Raw genomic sequence first — 21,065 nt, 5'->3', positions numbered from 1 at the left:
TGATGGACCAAAGCTTTACAGATGGACTTAGCCATGCAATCAGCAGAAACATGTAAAACTTCTGTGTGTTTTTAAACAGAAAAAAGTAAATCCAGATTTGCAAGTGGAAGTGAAGCCCAGTATTCGAGCCAGGAAGATTCAGGAGGAGAAGATGCGTAAACAGATGCAGAAAGAGGAGTACTGGCGACGGCGGGAGGAAGAGGAGCGCTGGAGAATGGAAATGAGGTGACCGCAGACGCATCTGTCTAAAGCAGTGTTGTCAAACTCAGGCCATCCAGCTGCAGTGGAACTACAGGTCCCAGCATGCACTGCCACAGTTTTGCTATTAGTGCATGCTAAAACTGTGGCAGGGCATGCTGGGAGATGTAGTCCACAGCAGCTGGATGGCCACAAGTTTGACACCCCTGGTCTCGAGGTACAAAATATATTCTAAATGGATTTAGAATCTGTGTGCAGGGTCCGCTCTCTTGCACAATAGCTCTGGCATCCTTGTATGCTTTATTTGCTGGGTTTTGTCTGGATAACCAACATCCTATTTGGATTAGATCCGATCGGGCAGGGATGAAAGTCAAGATCGCTGACAAGTCCTAGAGACGCATGATTGAGGCCATCATCCGGCCCCCAAATATTAGGGCAGTAAGCGCAGCTGGCTGGTGAGATTTGTAGATTGTCGCCAGCATGCTGTTAATAAGAGTGCAGCTACTTTAGTGAAATGACGGGCCAATGAGAATGAGAAGCTACTGAGATAACAAGTACAGCCTGCAGGTCGAGGCACTAATATGATCTGCTGTCAGTCCCTAAACAATACACTGAGATAACAAGTACAGCCTGCAGGTCGAGGCACTAATATGATCTGCTGTCAGTCCCTAAACAATACACTGAGATAACAAGTACAGCCTGCAGGTCGAGGCACTAATATGATCTGCTGTCAGTCCCTAAACAATACACTGAGATAACAAGTACAGCCTGCAGGTCGAGGCACTAATATGATCTGCTGTCAGTCCCTAAACAATACACTGAGATAACAAGTACAGCCTGCCGGTCGAGGCACTAATATGATCTGCTGTCAGTCCCTAAACAATACACTGAGATAAAAGGTGTAACAGTGAAAAGTACAATAAGAATGCAGTTGATAAATGGATATACTTCGATTTTGAGTTTTAGATCTTGTGTCCTCCAAGTTCTTTATACGAGACTGAGGGCCCTTTCATTGCTGCACGATGCCCAGGATTGATGGGCTTTGTCTGGGCACAATGTGTTCTTCACTCACGTTTCAGTTGAAGCCACAGAACCATTGAATGGTTCTATTATTTATACCGTCTCCTCCCACTACGTTCAGCTTTAAAACATTTGGTTTAAGCTAGCTTCAAGCAACAAGATCATAGCAAAAGCGATATTCCATATATCTTTTTACAGGTAGCAAATCCTGCAGGTCTCAGTTTGCTTAGCTAATGTTTTGATAGATTTCCAAACTGGGTACAATGGCAGCCTGGTGTACCGCAGTGCATCTGTAAGGGTGCCACGGGTAGACAGTACAAAATCTTTATGGTCCATGTGATTGGCAGCCCCCAGCACTGGTTTTGCCTATCCAATAATATGTGGACAAATAAGTGCCGCCCTGTCCACCACCACATAGCTGACCCTAAGGATGACTTATAGGCACAATATACTTTAATAAGTTTTGCTAAATTTCGCAATAAGAAACTTTTGGCCTAGAGGTGACGTGAAGAAAATGCTGATGCTTTAGGGCACCGTGATTCAAGAAAGTTTGGGAAGCACTGTGCTAAACGGTCATTTATATGCTCAGTTAACACTTTGCTAGACAGTCAGTCAGTGTAGCAACAGCTTTTATTCTAATTATTACCTTCACTCAATAAAGTAAATATGATAAGACCTAGTAGCTGCAATGGGTACCCTCCCATACTCCAAGGGGTCTCACCGAATAGTCAAATCCATTCTCTTAACCCCATAGTAACTCAGCTCTAGCATATCACTGAAAGTAAATGTACACTTTTCCAAAATCTCCTTTTAACCGAATGCTACAAAGATTATATGGTTTTGATGACTCTGACCCCTGAAAACGTTAAAATAATTGCAGAGTAGATCTTTGTACTGTTAGTGATGCATTTATGATGTAGACCTCTCCATCTAAGTGTGTGGATATTCTTTGAAGGCGCTACGAAGAAGATATGTACTGGAGGCGGATGGAGGAAGAGCAGCATCACTGGGACGACAGGCGTAGAGGCCCCGATGGAGGCTACCATCACGGCCCTCCAGGACCTCCTGGATTGTTGGGAGTGAGACCTGGGATGCCACCGCAACCCCAAGGGCCCGCTGTGAGTTCAGTAATGGCGGCTTCTATCCTATGTGCTGTAGCTGCTGCTCAGTGGTGGCGTTATGTATTGTTATATATGGGTTCTTGATCTATGAGATTGTTAATTTTATTCCATTGCATCTTTATGGTCTGCAAACTAGATCACTAGCTCTGCATGATGTGGCAGAAGCAAGGGGAACACGTTTGCTAAATAGAAATATGCAGGAGGAATAATGTAGCCTTAAAGACTTCTCTTTCAGGCCTGTAATTCCTCCTCCAACATTTGTTTTTGGTTTAGTTCTCCCCTACTGTGGGGGAAAAGGTTTCTCAGCCTAAAATTCTCTGAAAGTTCATAGTTTTGTGTGTGTGTACACTTAACAGAGCTTGAGGTACTATCCAAGGATATATGAAATATATTTAATCTATTGTGCTGTGAAATCAAAAACTGCAGAAAATCAAAAGTAATGTTTTTTGTGTGTTTGCAGCCGTTACGCAGACCAGATTCTTCCGATGACCGATATGTAATGACCAAACATGCTGCAATATACCCAACAGAGGACGAACTGCAGGCTGTGCAGAAAATAGTGTCGCTCACAGAACGAGCACTAAAGCTTGTGTCTGACGTCATGGCCGAACAAGACAAGAGTAAGGTGAAGGAGACCGAGGAGAAGAAAGACCCCACCAAGGAGAGGTACTTTCTATTGGCCAAAGAAAGTTCAAACTAGCATCTGTACACAGGGGCTTACCCGGGACACAGTCTTACAATATAAAATACACCCCTATATTCACTTTTTCCTGATCCGAACTGTACTCCTTGCTGATATTTCCTTAGTGTACAGGAGCCCCATGTCTATCTGATTGCTGCCAATTACAAGTTGTATGAAAAGTACCTGGCTGCATTGGGGGTTGAGACAATATTCATGAGAATGCAACCAATCAAATCACGGGAACACCATAACACCAGGGGAATTCAACATGCAGCCCTCCCAGTTGCTGTGGTACTACACATCCCAGCATGACCTGTCAGTGTTTTAGCATGCCATGATAGTAAAACTGTGGCAGAGCAATGCTGGGATGCTTAGCGCCACAGCAGCTGGGGAAGCCGCATGTTGAACACCCCTGCTTTACAATATTGGTACGGCATGAATGCCTCTACATTCATCATGTCTGCATGAGAATGTCAACAGTCATCAAGTCCACGGTGGCCCAGAGGTAGCCTACCTGCTCCCGGTGGCTCCAGTGGCTTTTCCGGATCCCGGCGGTTATGTCACCGTCACTTCTCGGTCAGATCTCATATGGTTCCCCAATTTTACCTGTCTATATTCTCCGAATGTTATGACCATCTCCCATGCTGCATGTATGCATGTTTTGACAGACAGTTGAGAGACTTGAAACAAAGGGGCTCCTGCTTTCTCCTACAGAGGCTGCGCTGTGACTGTGGTTTTAGTAAGATATGAATTCCCACTGATTCCTATACCTGTGACCATGCATGATTAAATCTTACTTACAGGGCACTGAAAGGCGTGCTGCGTGTTGGTGTACTGGCTAAAGGATTGCTGTTACGTGGAGATAGAAATGTCAGTCTGGTACTACTCTGCTCTGAGAAACCAACCAAAACGCTCCTGACCCGTATAGCCGAAAACCTTCCCAAGCAACTGGCTGTAAGTGATTCGGCATCAAGCCTGTAGTAAAGGAAGGGATTTGGTCATGTTAAATACCAAGTGTATATGGATAACAGGTGGTGGTGAGGATTAAAGTAGATTTGTTTGTGTTAATGTAGCTGCTTGCATGGATGCAGGTTCCTTAGCCCTATTATTGCTGGCCATGTCTTGCTTATGGTCATGGTTTATCAGACCCCACGTTATTGTCCCTCTACAGCTCAACTTACAATTAGGTAAACATGGCAGTGGGCGGCCACCTGTAGCTGTTTTCTCAAACCTAACCCAAATGCCGTTGGGATTCTGGCGTCGGGGACTTTGACTGCTGTCGGGATTCCCGCGTTGATATTCTGAGCGCAGGCGTCCCGACCACCGGGATGGTAACTACATCCCCTGCTCCATCTTTCCTACGAAACTCGATAAATTAATTTGAAGCACCTGTCAATGGCTGCGGAGGGGTGTGGCCATGGAAGGACCAATCGCAAGCCACAAACTTTTTGACTGGGCCTGTAATTGGACAGATGAGTCCTGAGAGACTGGGGGGGGCAGGGACTTTACTAAATGTTAACCTATTGACTGTCTACCTTTTTAGTGTAGACCTTCCATCCGGATACATAAAAGTGAAGGGCACTCTGTAAAACCCATGGTGCAAGCAGTTAGGGAGTAGCTGAATGGGGGATATAATGACAAATCTTGGTCAGAATCGGGCGGAAATGCCCAGTCACTTAAGGAAATTGTCATCACAACTGCAGAAAGTCGATGCAAAGCTTGTAGTCTGGATTGTTGAATTGAATTTATTTGTTATCAGCAAACAAGTTTGGCAGACGAAATTACATTGCACAAAACACGCTAAAGAAAACAGTGATTCAGCGATCCATGGTAAAGGTTATACGAACAATAAATAATATACAAATGATGATAATTTGGCTAAAAAGATACACTCATAGCATTCAGCATGCGCACAGCAGATGGAAGAAAACTATCCCTCAGGCGACTCGTACCTGCCTGTAATACTCTGGACCTCTTTAGGGAGGGAAGCTTACCAAAAGTTTCATAAACCTTCTAGAGAGTGTAAGAGTTTCCCATGGCAACCAATCCGCTTCTAGCTGGCGTTTATCAGGCACATTCTATAATCTCATGTGCTTGGCTTTTTGGTGACATGACAGATTGTGTTCCTTTAACCCATGTAATCTGGATTTACTCCCTGCAGGTTATGTGCCCCGAGAAGTACGAGGTGGCCTGTTCCATCCAGGAGGCGGCCATTATATTGAATTCTTGCGCGGAACCGAAAATGCAGGTCACAATAACCCTGACCTCGCCGGTTATAAGAGAAGAAAACATGAAGGATGGAGGTTGGAATAAAGCTAACGATGTTACTCCCGTGACAACTGTTCATCTTACCTGTATTTTTCTTTTTGAGATGACTTAGTAGAAAACATGGTGTCACTTGTGTTCATGTTAGATGCAAATTGATGGTGTCTCAGTATAACTTGCATGATTTACATATAGCGTTTTTTTCTTCTTTTTTTTTTTTTTGCAAGTAAGCGTCTACTAAACTATTTCATTATACAGTAGAATGTTTTTTTTGTTTGTTTTTTGACGCTTTGTGACCTGGATGCTTAAGTAGTCTTCAACTTCTCTATATAGAACCTTTTTTATTTTTTAATTCTTTTTTTTTTTAATATGAACCTTTTGCATCTTTTAAAATGAAGTGCTGTGACACCAGTGTTGGCGTTCTGCTATGTTGTGTAAGACCATGAAGACCCTGACTAGCTGTGAGACCAGAGGCCGCATGATCAGTGTCCGCAGTGTGTTGGTTCTGTCGCTATGTAGGTCAGATAGAACGACATTTGTTTCCTAAACTGGTGACTGGGCAATTCTCATGTCCCATAGCTGCAGAATTACATATGGCCCTTGACAAGCAATCCCCCCTCCCCTGTCCCATTATTAGTTTTTAGAGCTGTCTCCTTCAGAACTTTATTCCACCGTAGTTCTGTCATTTTACAAGTCTATGGTAAAATGTGTATTATACCTCTTGGCTTGCATGCTTTATTCCCGAAAAAGGAAACAAAACAGTTGTTTGTCTGACCTAGTATGGATCAGGTGCTGCCGTCACTAAACTCTCCTGCATACAGCGTATCAGAAAGACACCATGCAGACATCTTCCGACTGCGCAATGCCCGTTGTATCTCTGCTTCTTACTTCCTGCGCACATAACGAGATTTTTGCCTTGCGCTGTCTGTCTCCTAATACCGGGAAGGCTTTGTTTGATTAAACACAGCTAAGGAGTCATTTCTGCATGCGTTTGCTCCCATTTCCAGATGTTTCGATCGCAGGGGGAAACCAAAGTCCGCTTTTATCGCAGCTCCAAGTGACTTGGTATTGAAACCGTTTAACCCTTGCTGCTGAGCCTCTCCAGCAGCAAGTATATATATATATATATGTGTGTGTATGTTCTTCCATCCTTTATAGCCTTGTAGCAGAGAATTGGTTCCTGCCAGGAATTGCTGCCACGACATCGGAAGGATTTTTGACCAAGGTTTTTTTTTTTTTTTTTTTTAGCTCAGTGTCACACCAGCCTTGCTTATATATAAATCCGTTAGGAGGGCATTTGGTTGCATAGTGCAGGCATCACCTTCCCCTCCCCGTTCCCCCCAATTTCCTCTGAAATGTAAGCAGTGTTCACACTATTTTTTTTTTTTTCTTTTGGTTATACGTGCGTTTTAAATGACTGTTTTCACTGTGAGCTACTTTGAAGGCAAACCAGGAATTGTCTTTTGTCAGCTATAGGTAAAACGAGTAAAGAAAATTGAAGTTTAAGTATCATATATTTTTTTTTTCTTCCATTGGCTATAACTTTGGTCCAAGCTTGTAGTTCTTACCATCTTCATTACTAAAGAAACCGCCTAGAGTCTTGTTTCTCCCAAATATAAGCATGAAATAGTGTGGGCACCGCGTTCTTTTCACTGATTAACCTCTTATTCCAAGGGCATTTTAGAAATCCGGTTAAAGGAGAGGTCTATTCAAACTTTTGTTTTGGGTCGTTCGATCTGACTGATTAGATGATTTGCAAACGTTACCAATTTTTTTATTTTTTTTTTCCGCTCCTATTTTTGAAAACTATTTAAAATAGATCAGCCTTCCCTGCAGTAATAGGGGTACATGGCTTTGCAGGCCGCTGAAACATTATTACAGCAATGTAGTTTATCCTCACGCACAGTAATTTTAGCTGGCTCCCAGGTTCTGTTGTAACTTATGAAGGAAGAAGGAGACGGTTTTTAGGACTGTTTCAAGCTTTACAGGTCAGTTGAAATCTTTGGCTCTGAAGTAGATAGGTTAGAAACCACGTCAATGCTATTTTTTTTTTAATTATTACATAGTCCAATACAATTTGCAGATCATCTTCTTATCGTTCGGAAGCTACGAATTTTCAAAACACATGTTTGTGTGGAGTTCCCTTTTAATTTGTCTGTATTGCTAAAGTGTTCTTGAACTGAACTTTAAGGGGTTGATCAAACCAATGTACAATGGATGCAAAAATCCACCCCCCCCAAAAAATGTAATGGATGCATCTGTGTATTTGTTATTGGATGGAGTTCGTACATGAGCGTACAGATTGTCCAGCTGTACAGAACACTCAGGATATAGACAATGGACTTTTGTACCTTGCTTTTGTGGATTTCTGCATCCTTTTGTTTTGTGATCTTTGGTCTAGTGCATTGTGGACAACCATCCTTCCTTGATCATACAATTTGCCGGAGTAGAAACATTTATTTAACCAACGCATTCTCTAAGGCTGCTGAAAGCAGGTGCTTATATTTATGTGGATATTGGCGGCTCTCTGCGCCTAGTGTCTGTTCACAGATCTTAAAGGCGACTATGGCAAATCCAGCAGCTTACTTTCTACCGACCGGGCATCGTGCAATGGGTTCATTACAACTCTAGGTTGCATTAGTAATTATCGTACGAATGGCTTGTGTGACACTGTAGCTATATAAAAGGATGTGTCTTGCTCACCTGGTCAAACACCCGTCCCTCACTGCACTTTTGCCAATTCAATTCATTTTAGATGTAACCTCGAGTATGGTGAAAGACCCACCGGACGTCTTGGAGAGGCAAAAATGCCTTGACGCTCTGGCTGCCCTACGCCACGCTAAGTGGTTCCAGGTTCGCAAAATCATTTATTTTCTTCTTGTAGCCTTATGAGAGAATAGCACTATCGATGTATAATTTGTATATATAGCAAACACGCTTGTCCGTGGTAACGTTACTCTTAAATTTAAATGACCAGAAAAATGTGAACGGAAAAATTCCTGATTGTTTATTACATACATCCTGCTGTTTTTATTGCTACTTTTTTTTTTTTTTTTTGTATTGGTTTTATGTTTGTTTTTTTGCTTCATTTTATTATTTATTTTTTTTCTGGTCATCGAGTAGTCCTTAAAGACTGACTCGCTCTTTATTTGTGTCCCCATCATAAACGGTGTTGTAAACCTGTAATATTTCCATAAGGCTGCATAGTTTCTTTGCTTAACAATTGGAATACATGTTAACTGCTTCCTGTTTTAGCTTTAAAAGGACCTTCTTTTAAATTTCCAGTGTAGGAAGTGAAAGGTACCACGAACCCATTTGGTATTGTGACTTTTCTCTATGGCAAAGTCACAGCATAGCACCAAACCGATTGTGGTCACCTTTCAGTCCCTACCTGTTGGGAGGGGGCGGTTGGATTATTTTATCTTTATTTTATTTCCACGGTTTATATTTTCTTGCTTAGAGCTTTGTTCTTTTCTACTTTTCCATGTAATTAAATCCTCTTTTTGTCTACAAGGCTTACAAGTCCAAGTTTACAGGAGATCATGAAGCCTAGTCTCTGTGCTTTTTGTTTTTGAGTATTAATGTCTAAAACACCAGCAATATTGGTGGCTCATTAATTGCGCTTCCAGTAAAGTGGTATTTTAGTCTCCGTGTTTTGTTTTTTTACGGTGTAAGTAATTTACTTTTATTCTCGTACACAAGGCTAGAGCCAATGGTTTACAATCCTGCGTCATTATCATCCGCATCCTGCGTGACTTGTGCCAACGTGTGCCCACGTGGTCCGATTTCCCAAGTTGGGTATGTATGCTGCTATTCTGTTTTGCCTTACGTTTTGGTTGATTTGCGTATCTGAAGAGACAGGAAATAGCAATGCCGGTTAGGTAAGCAATCCTGGTTTAAAGGATAAGTACACCTTTATTATATATAATTAATATTTAGGACCTTATTTAAAAGTCTGCAAGATGCAGGTATGGCTGCAATTTTGTCGTCATTTGCCGTATTTTTAAAGCGGCAATTCTATTAACAAATATGCAGATTGGTTAATTATACTGGGTCAGGTTTAAATAGCTATTTGCTGCTAAAAAAAAAAGAAGTAAACATTTTAGGGACAAAATAGTTTTATACAGTTAAACAAAAGATTCTGCTGCTGCAGCTTCAGAGAGCTCAGGATGCAGAAAGACTGTATTCCAGCAGCCACGGGTGAAGGCTCGCCAAAGGGGGGGGGTTAGGTTTAGGGTGCGGCAATGGGGGAGGATTAGCATACCGACCAACAAGTGTCGGTATGCTAACCCTATCGGAATGCCGGTGTCTGTATTCTGACTACCGTTATCCTGAGCCCCGGCATCCCGTACCCAACCCGTGTCTAACAGATTTATGTCAAACACTTCATGCAGCATTGTGTTCTGTTAGATGTCGAAAATTCAATAGATTATACTCAAAATTGAACATATGGTATTTATATATTCAAGAAGTAGTCCTCAAAAGTAAAGATATTATACCGATGCTTCTCACGTACCACCAACTGGTCATGATTTGTGGATTTCTTTAATCGTGTACAGGTGAGTTCATCAGTTTTGCTGGGTTAGTAATTATACCACCTGCATCCACAGACAGAAAACATGACCTGTAGGGGGGTACTCTGAGTCGGAGTTGAGCATCGCTGAACTATATGAATCCTTTGCACCACTTTGACCTGTATAGGTCATTGGTACGTCTAAGTCATTGGCACGTCCTCATCTCGAATACTGTGTTCAGTTCTGTAGGCCATATCTCCAGAAGGATATTAATACATTAGAGACTGTACAAAGAAGGACAACTAAAATGGTGCAAGGTCTACACCACAAAACCTACCAGGAAAGACTAAAAGATGTTATTATGTATAGTTTGGAGCAGAGAAGGGAAAGGGGGGACATGATGGAAACGTTCAAACATATAAAGGGTTTTAACAAGCTAAAGGAAGGAGACATTCTTCAAAGAAAGAGAAGTATTAGAACAAGAGGACATGCTCTAAAACATGGAGGGTGGTAGGTCCAGGGGAAATTTAAGGAAAAATGACTTCACAGAAAGGGCAGTGGACAAGTGGAATAGCCTCCCAGCAGAGGTGGTAGAGGCTAAGACAGTAGAGCAATTTAAACATACATGGGATAGACATAAGGAGAAGTAAGGATCAATAAGGGTTGAGGTAACAATATGTTTAAAAATGGGGCAGACTAGACGGGCCAAGTGGTTCTTATCTGCTGTCAAATTCTACGTTTCACTTGTGAGAAAATTGTTGCAGAGTTTTGATGTCCTTATCTGCAGTTATTAAAATAAAAGCTGGCTGGCAGGGACCGATTTTATGATCACACTCATGGTGAATTCATAAAAGTCCTATAGGAGTTTGCTGGAGTGCAAGTATGCTGTCCACAACACTGCGAGATGGGGGCCATCCACCTGAAACCTTCTGGTTAATGTCTTTTGCAGGCCATGGAACTATTGGTGGAGAAAGCAATAAGCAGCTCTCCTGGCCCTCAGAGCCCCGGGGATGCTTTGAGGAGAGTCTTTGAGTGCATTTCATCTGGTATCATCTTAAAGGGTAAGTGTACACCTGTGTGACCATGTGCTAAAAGGTGTCATCGGTTAGTTTAAAGTTGGTCAAGAATTTAAAGTTGAAGCCACTGTTACTGATGGGGAGCTGAGCTGTTAAGAAGAAATAAGTCCTCAGTGTTAGATGTTTATTAGCTGTGTCTGTCTTTCTGGTGGTTTCCCAGGTCTATCAATTTTGTTTATACCAGTTAATCTATAGCAGGGCTCGACAAATCCTGGTCGCCATGGCGACCGAGCTTTCATACCTGGCAACTGGATTTTGCAAAGCCGTGCTGGGATCAAGTGGCCGATCCCAGCATCGGCACAGCTGCAGGGGCAGGAAAAGGAGATGTGTCCCCTGCGGGACACTTCCCTGACCGGCACTGGGATGCTGTTTCTGCTCCCAGAGCCGGGTAAGCAGAAGCAGCTGGTACCTGGTGAAAGGACCAACAGTAAAGTGGCGGTGGGCATGACTTGGGTGCGGGCTTGCTGTAGCCCTTGATACTACGGCGGGTGTTTGGCTCTGGTTCGGCTCTCGGCCAGCAGCCAATAGGAGGCAGATGCGACTAGCCAATCACTGCTCGCCGTGTCATAACTCCACCCCCTCACAGCTTCTTTAGCTGAGCGTAGTGCGGCATAGGAGACAAGACCTCCCGAAGAAGACAAGTGTTTTCCGGCGGCCGCAGAAGAGGCCAGAAGACGCCGTGAGCAAGACAGGAGGCGCCGGCTAAAGAAGAGGCGGCAGAAGAATGCTGCGGGGGTGAAAAGTGAAAGAGCTAATGAAGCTTCCCCCCGGCAGTCTCTTCCACCGTAGCAGGTAGGCCCTCTGTGTGAGGCCTGCTATTAACCCCTCCCTAGACCACCAGGGTTGTTGGGCACTAGGCCCATGGGGTGATTCAGGCGATAGGCCTGTGTGCATATAGGCGGGCACAAGGCCCGGGCTACACAGGGGGCATTAGGCCTAATATAAGGTATCTGCCCCCCAAAATAGGTGTGAGTGACCTGGGTGTTAGGCCCAGGTCACTAAATGGCAAATAGGTGGGCCGAACCAAGCTTATGGGGTAGTGTATGCAAGGATTTGGTTTGGGACGATGGTCTGGCTCCTATATTTTTAAGCTGACTACTAGATTTTAGAAAAATTTGTCGAGCACTGATCTATAGCATGGGTATTCAACGTACAGCCCTCCAGTATGCTGTGGAACTACGCATCCCAGCATGCCCTAATAGTAAAACCGGCAGGGCATGCTGGGACGCATAGTACTACAGCAGAGGCATGCATATTGAATCTTCCTATAGATAAACTGTAATGTATAGATCTGTGTTGCACAAAACCTGTAAGAATACAGTAACGCTTTGTGTATTGACCTGTTTGACGTTGGTCTCTTGGGTGGTAAAATAACCTTTTATTGTTAAAAACATTATTTTTGTACTTGCATTAAATTCCTTTCTCTTAAATCCCTTGGGGGGGTTACACAAAGGACCATGGGATATAGAGGGTGGTCCAGGAATTGGGCTCTAATGCTGGGTACACACTTTGCGATGTATACCCAGCCCAATGTCCTATGCGTCGGGACCCGGCAGGGGTGCCGGCATCGGCAAGCGCATACACACTTGCCGATGCCAGGAATGACGGCGGGAATGATTGCAGATCCAACGGGCGATGTCGCTGACCTAGCGGGTACACACTGGCTGATGTGCCAGATAGGTCGTCCGACCCAGATTCCCTTATGCCAAACTGTCGCTAGTAGAAGCTGCGTTATTATCAGTGTCCCACCTCACCTGCTCTGGCTGTCTGATTACACCACAGCTTAGGGCTAACAGACAACCATCTCCTCACTACAGGGACAGGTGAGACCTAGAGACACAAGTTCTTGGTGTACTCCCTCGCTACCTTTATCGGCAGTGACTGGATTTTATCTCCTTTTAGCTTTCCCGATGGGGGGGTAAGGGCAGCACATGAGACACTGGTTACACCTCCAACCCTGTGTTCACCGCAGGTGAATTCCAGCCATGAACTTGTGTATACTTCCCTAGCAGCGGTGAATTAAATCAAATAAAATAAAATAGAAAAGATGTATTAGCCAGCTTGTGCAGAAGTACCCTAGCTCTGAGGGAACCAAGTAAAAATGGTGTCTCCCTAATACGTGGGGATATAGAGAGGGAGGAGCTTTCCCAATTTGCACAGAATCCAAACTCTCTGTCCCTCTCCTGGAACGCTCCCTGTACCCCGTGGTCGCAGTGTCCCTTCATGGGACGGAAGAGAATTAGAGATGTAGCAGTTTACAAAGGTTTAAAGAAATGTCCAACTTTGCTAACTGTATGGTATTGCAGCCAGTAATGACATTTAATGGTGTTTGGTTCCCCCCTCCTCCTTCCTGTCCGACAGGTGGCCCAGGCTTACTCGACCCATGTGAAAAAGACCCTTACGACACTTTAGCTTCTATGACCGATCAGCAACGGGAGGATATTACTTCCAGTGCACAGGTAAACTTTCTTTGTTTTTTTAAACAATAATTTTTATTGAACTTTCAATTTTGTTATAAAGACACATAAAAAAAAAAAAGGAAAGGTACAGAAAAAAGAGAGAGGGGAAAAAATAACAAGGGGGAAATACAGGCAATTGTCAAACAAAATATCACATAAAACTAAAAACAAAATGAGTGTATGACCTACACAGACAGTAAAAAACACTCCATAGCTCCCATTATACAAACCAAAATAAAGAACACATCCCAACTTTGATATTACAATGTGTGGTTATCAGAAGACATGGATCCGTCATTATAAATTCATGCCAGCTGAACCACTTAATCATTGGTGAGTTAGCAGAAGAGGAGTAAGAGCAATTTAGAGTTTTCATCCGGAAACTATAATTTATTTTGGATTTTATCAAAGATAGGGGGGGAGGCTTATCCTACTTCCAGAGCTGCGCAGTAGCTGCCTTGGTAGCAATAAGTACATGGCTAATAAAATATATATGGTGGGTGGGAACATCTTCCTGAAACACATGTAAGAGAGCAGTAGAAGGGGTCAGAGATAGCCGCAGACCTGTGACCTTCAGAATCAAATCTTCCACCTCCAACCAAAGGGAGCGTATAGCAGGGCAATTCCAAAAAACATGGAATATCTCGCCTGTTTGACCACATGCACGCCAACACAAATTAGATTGAGCAGGCCAAATTTTGTGTAATCTATCGGGGGTCAGATAAATGCAGTAGAGTAATTTTGCATACATTTCAATATGTGAAATACATTTAGACATTTTAAATACAGAAAAGAAAAGTGAAGCCCATTCATGTGAATCCAGACATATATTTAGGTGATATTCCCATTTAATAATGGCCGGCGATTTGTCCGGTTCTTCTGCTGTAAGTATAAGAGAGTACCAAAAAGATATACCTCCTTTGCGTGAAATTGAAGATATGCGTGAAAATACATGGGGAGGAATCATTTTCGTCGAGCCTGCTAAATGCGGAAAGGACTGTATCCAATGTCTGACTTGAAGAAACTTCTAGAAATCTCTAGAGGGAATGGAAAAGCTAGCCTGTAATTGGGCGAAGGAAAGGAGGTTATAATTCAAAAAGAGGTCTCGGAGAGTACGGGTACCATTGAGGTACCAGGAGAGCAGGTTTAAATTTGGGATTAAAAATGATAAACTATGAATAGAGAGGTGGAGAGAAGGCAGGTTAAACTGTGAAAGGATAGACCGGCTATCCCACGCTTTAAGAGAAGCTATTGTTGCCCTGGACATAGATTTTAAAGAGACTCTAAAAATGGTTGGAATCCTGAGTAAATCACAAAGAGGGAATTTGCCTAACATATCACTTTCTAGCCTGACCCAGGGTTTAGGGTTAAGAACATTCAATCAATAACTAAGCTGATCAACCAAGCAGAGTTCTAGATTGGGGTATGCCAAACCCCCAGATGATCTAGACGACATTAAATATTTCTTAGCGAGTCTGGCTCTTATTTGTTCAGCACCGCATAAAATTATTTAACTATGAAGAAGGGAGGGTCCTAGGTATTAACCTAAATAAGTACATGAGTTTAGGGAGAAGAGTCATCTTGATGGCCGCCATTCTGCCCATCCAGGAAACCTCATGATTCATCCAATCTTTTGTGAAGGCAATAAATTCGTTTAAAAGGGGGGCCATAATTATATTCAAGAAGCTTGTCTACATTAGCCGAGAAAGAGATACCCAAATAACGGAGAGACAGTGATTGCCAATTATAATTATATTTAGATTTAAGGGAATACAGGAGCTGGGGTGGGACATTTAGTGCTAATACCTCCGTTTTGGATGTGTTTAATTCATAATATGAGGCCGCAGAATAATCATAAAGTAATTGTTGTAAGTTTGGGAGAGAGGTTTCCGGGCACGTAACAAACAAAAGGACGTCGTCCGCAAACAGGCAAATTTTATGTTGAGACCCATTTATAAGCGGACCATGAAGAAGAGAGTTGGTACGGATGTGTTCTGCTAAAGGTTCTATTGCTAAAACGAAAATTAAAGGAGATAGGGGGCAACCCTGTCTGGTGCCATTACTTATAGAGAACAAAGATGACAGGAAGCCGTTACAATATACTCGTGAACCAGGTGAACTATATAGTGCAAGAATAGCGTCTAGAAACCGACCTGAAAAACCAAATTTGGATAGTACAGCCTTCATATAGCCCCAATGTAGCCTATCAAAGGCCTTTTCGGCATCTAATGAAAGTGCCAGGCGTGGGTCTGCTACTCGTGTGAAATGTTCTATAATGTTCAAAGCTCTTCGTGTATTGTACGGAGCTTGTCGGCCCAAAACAAAACCCACCTGATCCAGGTTGATTAAGTCTGGGAGCAGCGGGTTTAATCTATTGGCGACTAATTTTGCATATAATTAAATGTCGGTATTTAGTAGGACTATGGGCCTATAATTTTGCGAATAAGTAGGGTCCTTGCCTGGTTTGAGAATGGTAATGATACGGGCCTCAAGCATTTCTGGAGGAAATGAGCCTGAGTTGGTCCCCTCTTCGAAGACCTGCATCAGTGCTGGGATAAGATCTACCTGAAACTCCTTATAAAAATTATTACAGAAGCCATCGGGTCCAGGAGCTTTATCTCAAGGACTTGACAGCATCTCTCACCTCCCCCTCTGTCCAGGGAGTATTTAAGAAGTCTAAAGAGTGATCAGCAAGTGAGGGTAGTGAAAGGTTTGAGAGGAAAGCTGAGAGAGTCTCTGATGTAGGTTGAACTGTGTTTACCTCATCTTTCAAATTATAGAGACGAGAATAATATTCTGCAAAAATATTAGAAATATCTAGTGGATTGGTCAGTTTGGCTCCTGAACAATTATTCAAGGTCTGGACTGAGGCGCGGGCCACTTTTCCTCTCAGCTTCCGGGCTAGAAGGCGAGATGCCCTATTACCATCTACGTAAAATCTTTGGTTCATCCTGTCTGTAGTGGATTTAATCTTTTTCAAAGTGTAGACTTCTAGTTCGTCTCTAACTAAATATTTATTGTAAAAGAGTGGAATTGGAAGGGTCAGATTTATGTTTAACTTCTAGGGCTCGAAGTCTATCCTCCCAATTCCTTTTGCTTTTGAACTTCTTGGCGCTTGAGTCTAGATGCTACCTGAATAATCGTTCCCCTGAGAACCGCCTTAAGGGCACACCAAAAGTTAAAGGGTGTAGTATGTGTAGGCTTATTATACTGGAGATATTCGGAGAGAGCAGACTGGATGGCCTGTTTTGCCTCTATAGAGGTTAGAAGAAAATTATTAAATCTCCACGATCTGATGGAAGGTATAAACCCACCACAGTCCCACTTGAGTGTCAAGGGGGCATGGTCAGACCATGTAATATGGAGAATGTTTGAACCCCTAACTTGTTGTAGTGACCATTTATCCATGAGGGCGAGGTCGATCCTGGAATACGATCCATGCACACGGGAGAGAAAGGTGTAATCACGGGTCGTAGGGTGCATAGCTCACCAGACATCACATAGACCATACTCCAGGAATAACCGACTAAAAACCCCCGAAGGACCAGCAGAAGAACCACCACCCGCAACACTAGATTTATCCATTCGAGGATCTGGAACTAGATTAAAATCACCAAGCAAAATAATGTGGCCTGAACACACTTTATGGGTAACTCTAAAAAAAATGTCCTAATAAAGGACATTTGACCAGTATTCGGGGCATAAACAGATGCTATTGTTACAGTCTTCCCCTCTAACTCCCCTATCAGAACAAGATATCTGCCCAAGGGGTCAGCTATTTGGGGTGCAAAGAGGGTTTTTAAAGAAGTTTAACCAATTAAAGTCAGTTTAGTGTTTACATAGGTGTAACTCTGCAGCTTCAGCGTCCTCTCTGTTATGTCATTGACTCTCCCAGTCTGTAGATGTGTCTGCTGCCCGCCCGAGTCTGACGTTTCCACTTTCCCTTTTCTCCCGGCCAGTTTGCACTCAGGCTTCTCGCATTTCGACAAATACACAAGGTCCTCGGCATGGATCCACTGTCTCAGATGAACCAACGCTTCAACATTCACAACAACCGCAAGAGGAGGCGAGACAGCGACGGCGTGGACAGCTTTGAAGCAGAGGGGAAGAAGGATAAAAAGGATTACGACAACTTCTAAAAGGGCACTAAGAATAGAGACTGTCGCGCACACCCCCCGGGCTCTCTCTTCCTGAGAAATACATTTCCACTAACAGAGGCGTTTCATCCCGTCTGCCGCAAGGTTACGTGTCCTGATCCCAACCAATGGTGTCTTGTGGTTACCTTGCTCCAGACTGATGTGTAGCCTCTGTAGTTGTTAATAGGTTAAATATTTGTATAGTTGATTTAAAGTTAAAAGCGACTTTCCCCTGCCCTAGCCCTGATATGGGTGATACTATTGCGCCAAAGGGCTGTGTGCATTGAAGAAAAAAAAAAAAACTGCTGCAGCTTCTTATTGGATAGATCTGCAGAATAGGGTACATTTAACGCACTGGAATCACTCCAGTGACGCGTGTCTTTATCCAATAGTTGTAGTATTTTATTTTTTTTCTCTCTGTGCTTCAATTTTTTGTGTTGAGTTGTATTTAAAAAAAACAAAAACTAAAAAATAGAAGTGAGCCGATTGCGGTAGGGGAAAGGGATAAGCCGCCTTTTAGTTGTAAGTTACATTACTAGATGTGGCATAAACCTCACTAATTCTTCTGTTCTTACATTTTTTTATTTTTTTTGTCTCTGTAAATTGATACATATGAATGGATGTATTGTGTGAAGACTAAAACACATAATTTTTTTTCCTCCTTTTTAATTTTTCTATTCCATTTTGAGCACTCACAAGTAAATGTCCCCGGATATCTTGTGGCATTTGTCTCAATGGGTTGTATAGTTGTAACGAAGGCAGCTTGCTGTTCATTTGTTTGCTCTTAGTTGTGCTAGGGACGGAATAAAGCAACTGTATAACTGTCTTTCTAATGCTAATGCTGCCAGTATTGCATGGATTTATTTTCATTAGAATAGAGTTTAGGTCTCATGCCTCTGTTTGCTAATTATTCGGGTTTCGGTATATAGTAAGGGGTTATGAGAATAAGGTTACGTGTTTTCCAGCGAGTAGAAGATGGTTCGGTCGCCTGCACACAATGGCGGCTGTTTATGGGCGGGACTATCGGCAATGCAGCCTCTCATTTCTTGGAACTAGCAACGTTTTTGTGGGTGAGGTGATGTCATTAGCATTTTACCAATTGGCCTGTGTGCCAGTGATGGGTTCACCTTAAAATCTTCACCCTGCAATTGTAATCCAGCTAAGGCGAAAGTGACTGCTAGTTATTTAGGAGTATGGATAATTGGGTCATTACTGTACTGTAAATCCTGCAGACAGAAAATAAAAATAATTTTAAACTTAATTTTTAATTTTACTTATGTCTAATTTCAAATACAACCCTAGGGGGCTCCACATTAGGGAACATTGAAAATGTTAGCCCTGTAAAACACTACATACCTTACATTGATGCTGCAATGGGTTTGAAACATCTTACTAGTAGGCTTCGGAAATATATTTGTGTAATTATTGCTTTAGTTATACCCTTTTCCAGATGTAATGTTGATGCTGTGTTCATAGGGCAATGTGGAGTATGCACTTGATGGAAGCGGGGCAAAAATGTGCCACCTGTTTTCCTGCATGTTCATGTATCATTTCCCTGTTCTAGAAGTATATATTGACCGAGGTTGCTCAAATACCCGCATGGTATAGGCAGGGAGTTGAGATATTTATCCCTTTCCTAACCTAACAAGAGTAATTTGAAAAATGAGCCATCTTGCCCCTTGGCATTGTGCTCCTAGGGTGACTGTAAAAGAAGCTGGTTATGTCTGTGTAAGACATTTTTCACGTAGCAAATATTTATTCTGATTTTCAGAACTTTGTGGACAATGGATTGCCATTAATAGATCCCAACTCTGTCCATAATCCACCAACGTAGTTACCATATAAATATCAGACTGCCTATACCTTATAAAGCTCTGTGTGAATATTGGCTTTAAGAATGAGCAGTTTTAATTTCAGCGTCTATTATACGTTACTAGGCTTATGGAACCAGTGGCCCTCCAGTTGTTGTGGAACTAAAAGGCCCAGAATAACTCCCAGCCAGAGGCAAATTGGGAGGTGTGGCATTATAATCCCTGGGAAAGCCTCCAATTACCTGATCCTAATACAGACATTTCAATTGTCACTCCTGCAGACTTGAGTATTGTGCTGAGCAGAGTACAAGAACCGATAAGTGGAACGTTCTTGAGATTCGATCTAATTGACTCTTGACTTAATGTCTCCATACAATTGGATTGTCCAGAAATAGTGCAGTTATGGCAGTTATGGCAGTTATGGGCCGTGTCCAGAAACCTCTGCAGTCCTGATTCCTGTACATTATAGCCAGTGTAATAAGATCAAGGGCTAAACATAATCTGTCACCTTTTTAGTTTTATTTAAAAAAAAAAAAAATTGAAATGGAAGAGTTTTAGAAGCAAAAGGTAATGGTTGTATGAGCAAGTCTGTCCAGTAATGCTGCCCTGTCTGGCCAGTCATCAATGCAGGAGATTTTCAGCTTATGTCATTACCATCCAGAGCACATTCCGCTAATGTGTAGCTGCTCTAAATCGGAAGCCTCATTTGCAGGATGTGCGTTTAAGAAAGCTACTTGGGCTGGCCTGACCTTTGTCCATCTCATGTGAATAACGAAGTCTAAAGACAGTGATTTACTATCATTTGCATCATACTGTTCATGTAAACTGCCACTAAAACAGTCTGTCAGATCTGCAGTGAAATAAACCTGAAAGTGGACAATCTTAAACTTCTAGATATTGTGTGCACTTTTGTTGTTCCTGAGGAGATAAAAATGAGGGACATTATAATGTCTACATATATTTATTTTCTAACGGTGGGCCTGATTCATTATGGATCGCTATTACGATCACAGCTGTGATTACCCATGCTGCTCTGCTGCAAAAAATATCCTAATGACTGCAGTCGCAAAGCTAGTATAGAGACGCCCAATGCCACTTTCGCACATCCGTAATACCTTGCAATCCTGTGTATACATCAGTAACATCAGCCCCTCATGCACAATTACAACGGGTCTGACCTTACTCAGAAATTGCTAATCTCATTGCACGCAGTGACTACACAAGCTGTGTATGCCGTCGCAGTGGCTAGTATATGCGCACCCAAGTAATGGCGTTCAAACTGGCAGGCACGCCTGCGATTCTCCCGACTACTCCCCCCAAACGCTGACGTCCCGTCCCTCTGTCTGCAATGGCATTGTATAAGTGTAGGTGAGGGCAGAGAGATCGCAATGCTAACTCGCCCACTGCGATGCATGCGCAGTACGCAACAATCACCCGTCTGCGTACGCTATCGCAATAGCAACCCATGCTGAATGAGGCCCAGTGATCAATACATTCTATAGCGATGCAGGCATTTGGGGACCCGATTTTAAAACAGTGAGTCCTGCAGGAGACCCTCTGTGTCCGCAGCAGCCAAAAAATGGGAGAAAAAAATGTTGTGGTCACACTTGCTCTTGCACCCCAAGTTCCCATATGCAAATCAAATTTTGGCAGCTTATCCCCCAGGTGTCATTAGTTAATCTGCTTTGGTGTGGTTCTGTCTCTTTAAGCCAGTGAGCCAGCACTTAAACCCATTGAAGAAGCATAATATGTATTTAAAATCTGTGATTCCTGGAGCCAAATG

The 21,065-nt window shown here is 42.8% G+C and overlaps 1 protein-coding gene and 1 non-coding gene across 4 annotated transcripts in view; both read left to right on the top strand.

Moving 5' to 3' along the window:
* Positions 1-20,169, top strand: part of ZFR (zinc finger RNA binding protein) — a 51,704-nt gene extending 31,535 nt beyond the window's left edge. For 2 of the 3 annotated variants that reach the window (XM_088465110.1, XM_088465109.1), the window contains exons 12-21: positions 80-225; positions 2,174-2,336; positions 2,800-3,005; positions 3,825-3,975; positions 5,183-5,324; positions 8,042-8,139; positions 8,989-9,084; positions 10,750-10,861; positions 13,238-13,335; positions 17,295-20,169. In XM_088465110.1, the coding sequence (XP_088321236.1) occupies positions 80-225; positions 2,174-2,336; positions 2,800-3,005; positions 3,825-3,975; positions 5,183-5,324; positions 8,042-8,139; positions 8,989-9,084; positions 10,750-10,861; positions 13,238-13,335; positions 17,295-17,474 (1,392 nt within the window). In that variant the 3' untranslated portion in view covers positions 17,475-20,169. Of the gene's footprint in view, positions 1-79; positions 226-2,173; positions 2,337-2,799; positions 3,006-3,824; positions 3,976-5,182; positions 5,325-8,041; positions 8,140-8,988; positions 9,085-10,749; positions 10,862-13,237; positions 13,336-17,294 lie in introns of those variants that run through there. The other variant, XM_088465111.1, reaches the window with a different exon arrangement.
* On the top strand, positions 2,465-2,601 carry LOC148436267 (small nucleolar RNA SNORA66). The gene has a single exon (XR_015876481.1). It is a non-coding gene; the product is annotated as a small nucleolar RNA SNORA66 (small nucleolar RNA).
* Positions 20,170-21,065: the final 896 nt, after the last annotated feature.

The sequence above is a fragment of the Taudactylus pleione genome, unplaced genomic scaffold (genome assembly GCF_031769625.1).
Source record: "Taudactylus pleione unplaced genomic scaffold, aTauple2 ptg001846l, whole genome shotgun sequence".
NCBI classification, from domain to species: domain Eukaryota; kingdom Metazoa; phylum Chordata; class Amphibia; order Anura; family Myobatrachidae; genus Taudactylus; species Taudactylus pleione.
Note: the sequence above shows the minus strand (reverse complement) of the source record. Positions and strands in the feature narration are given on the sequence as shown.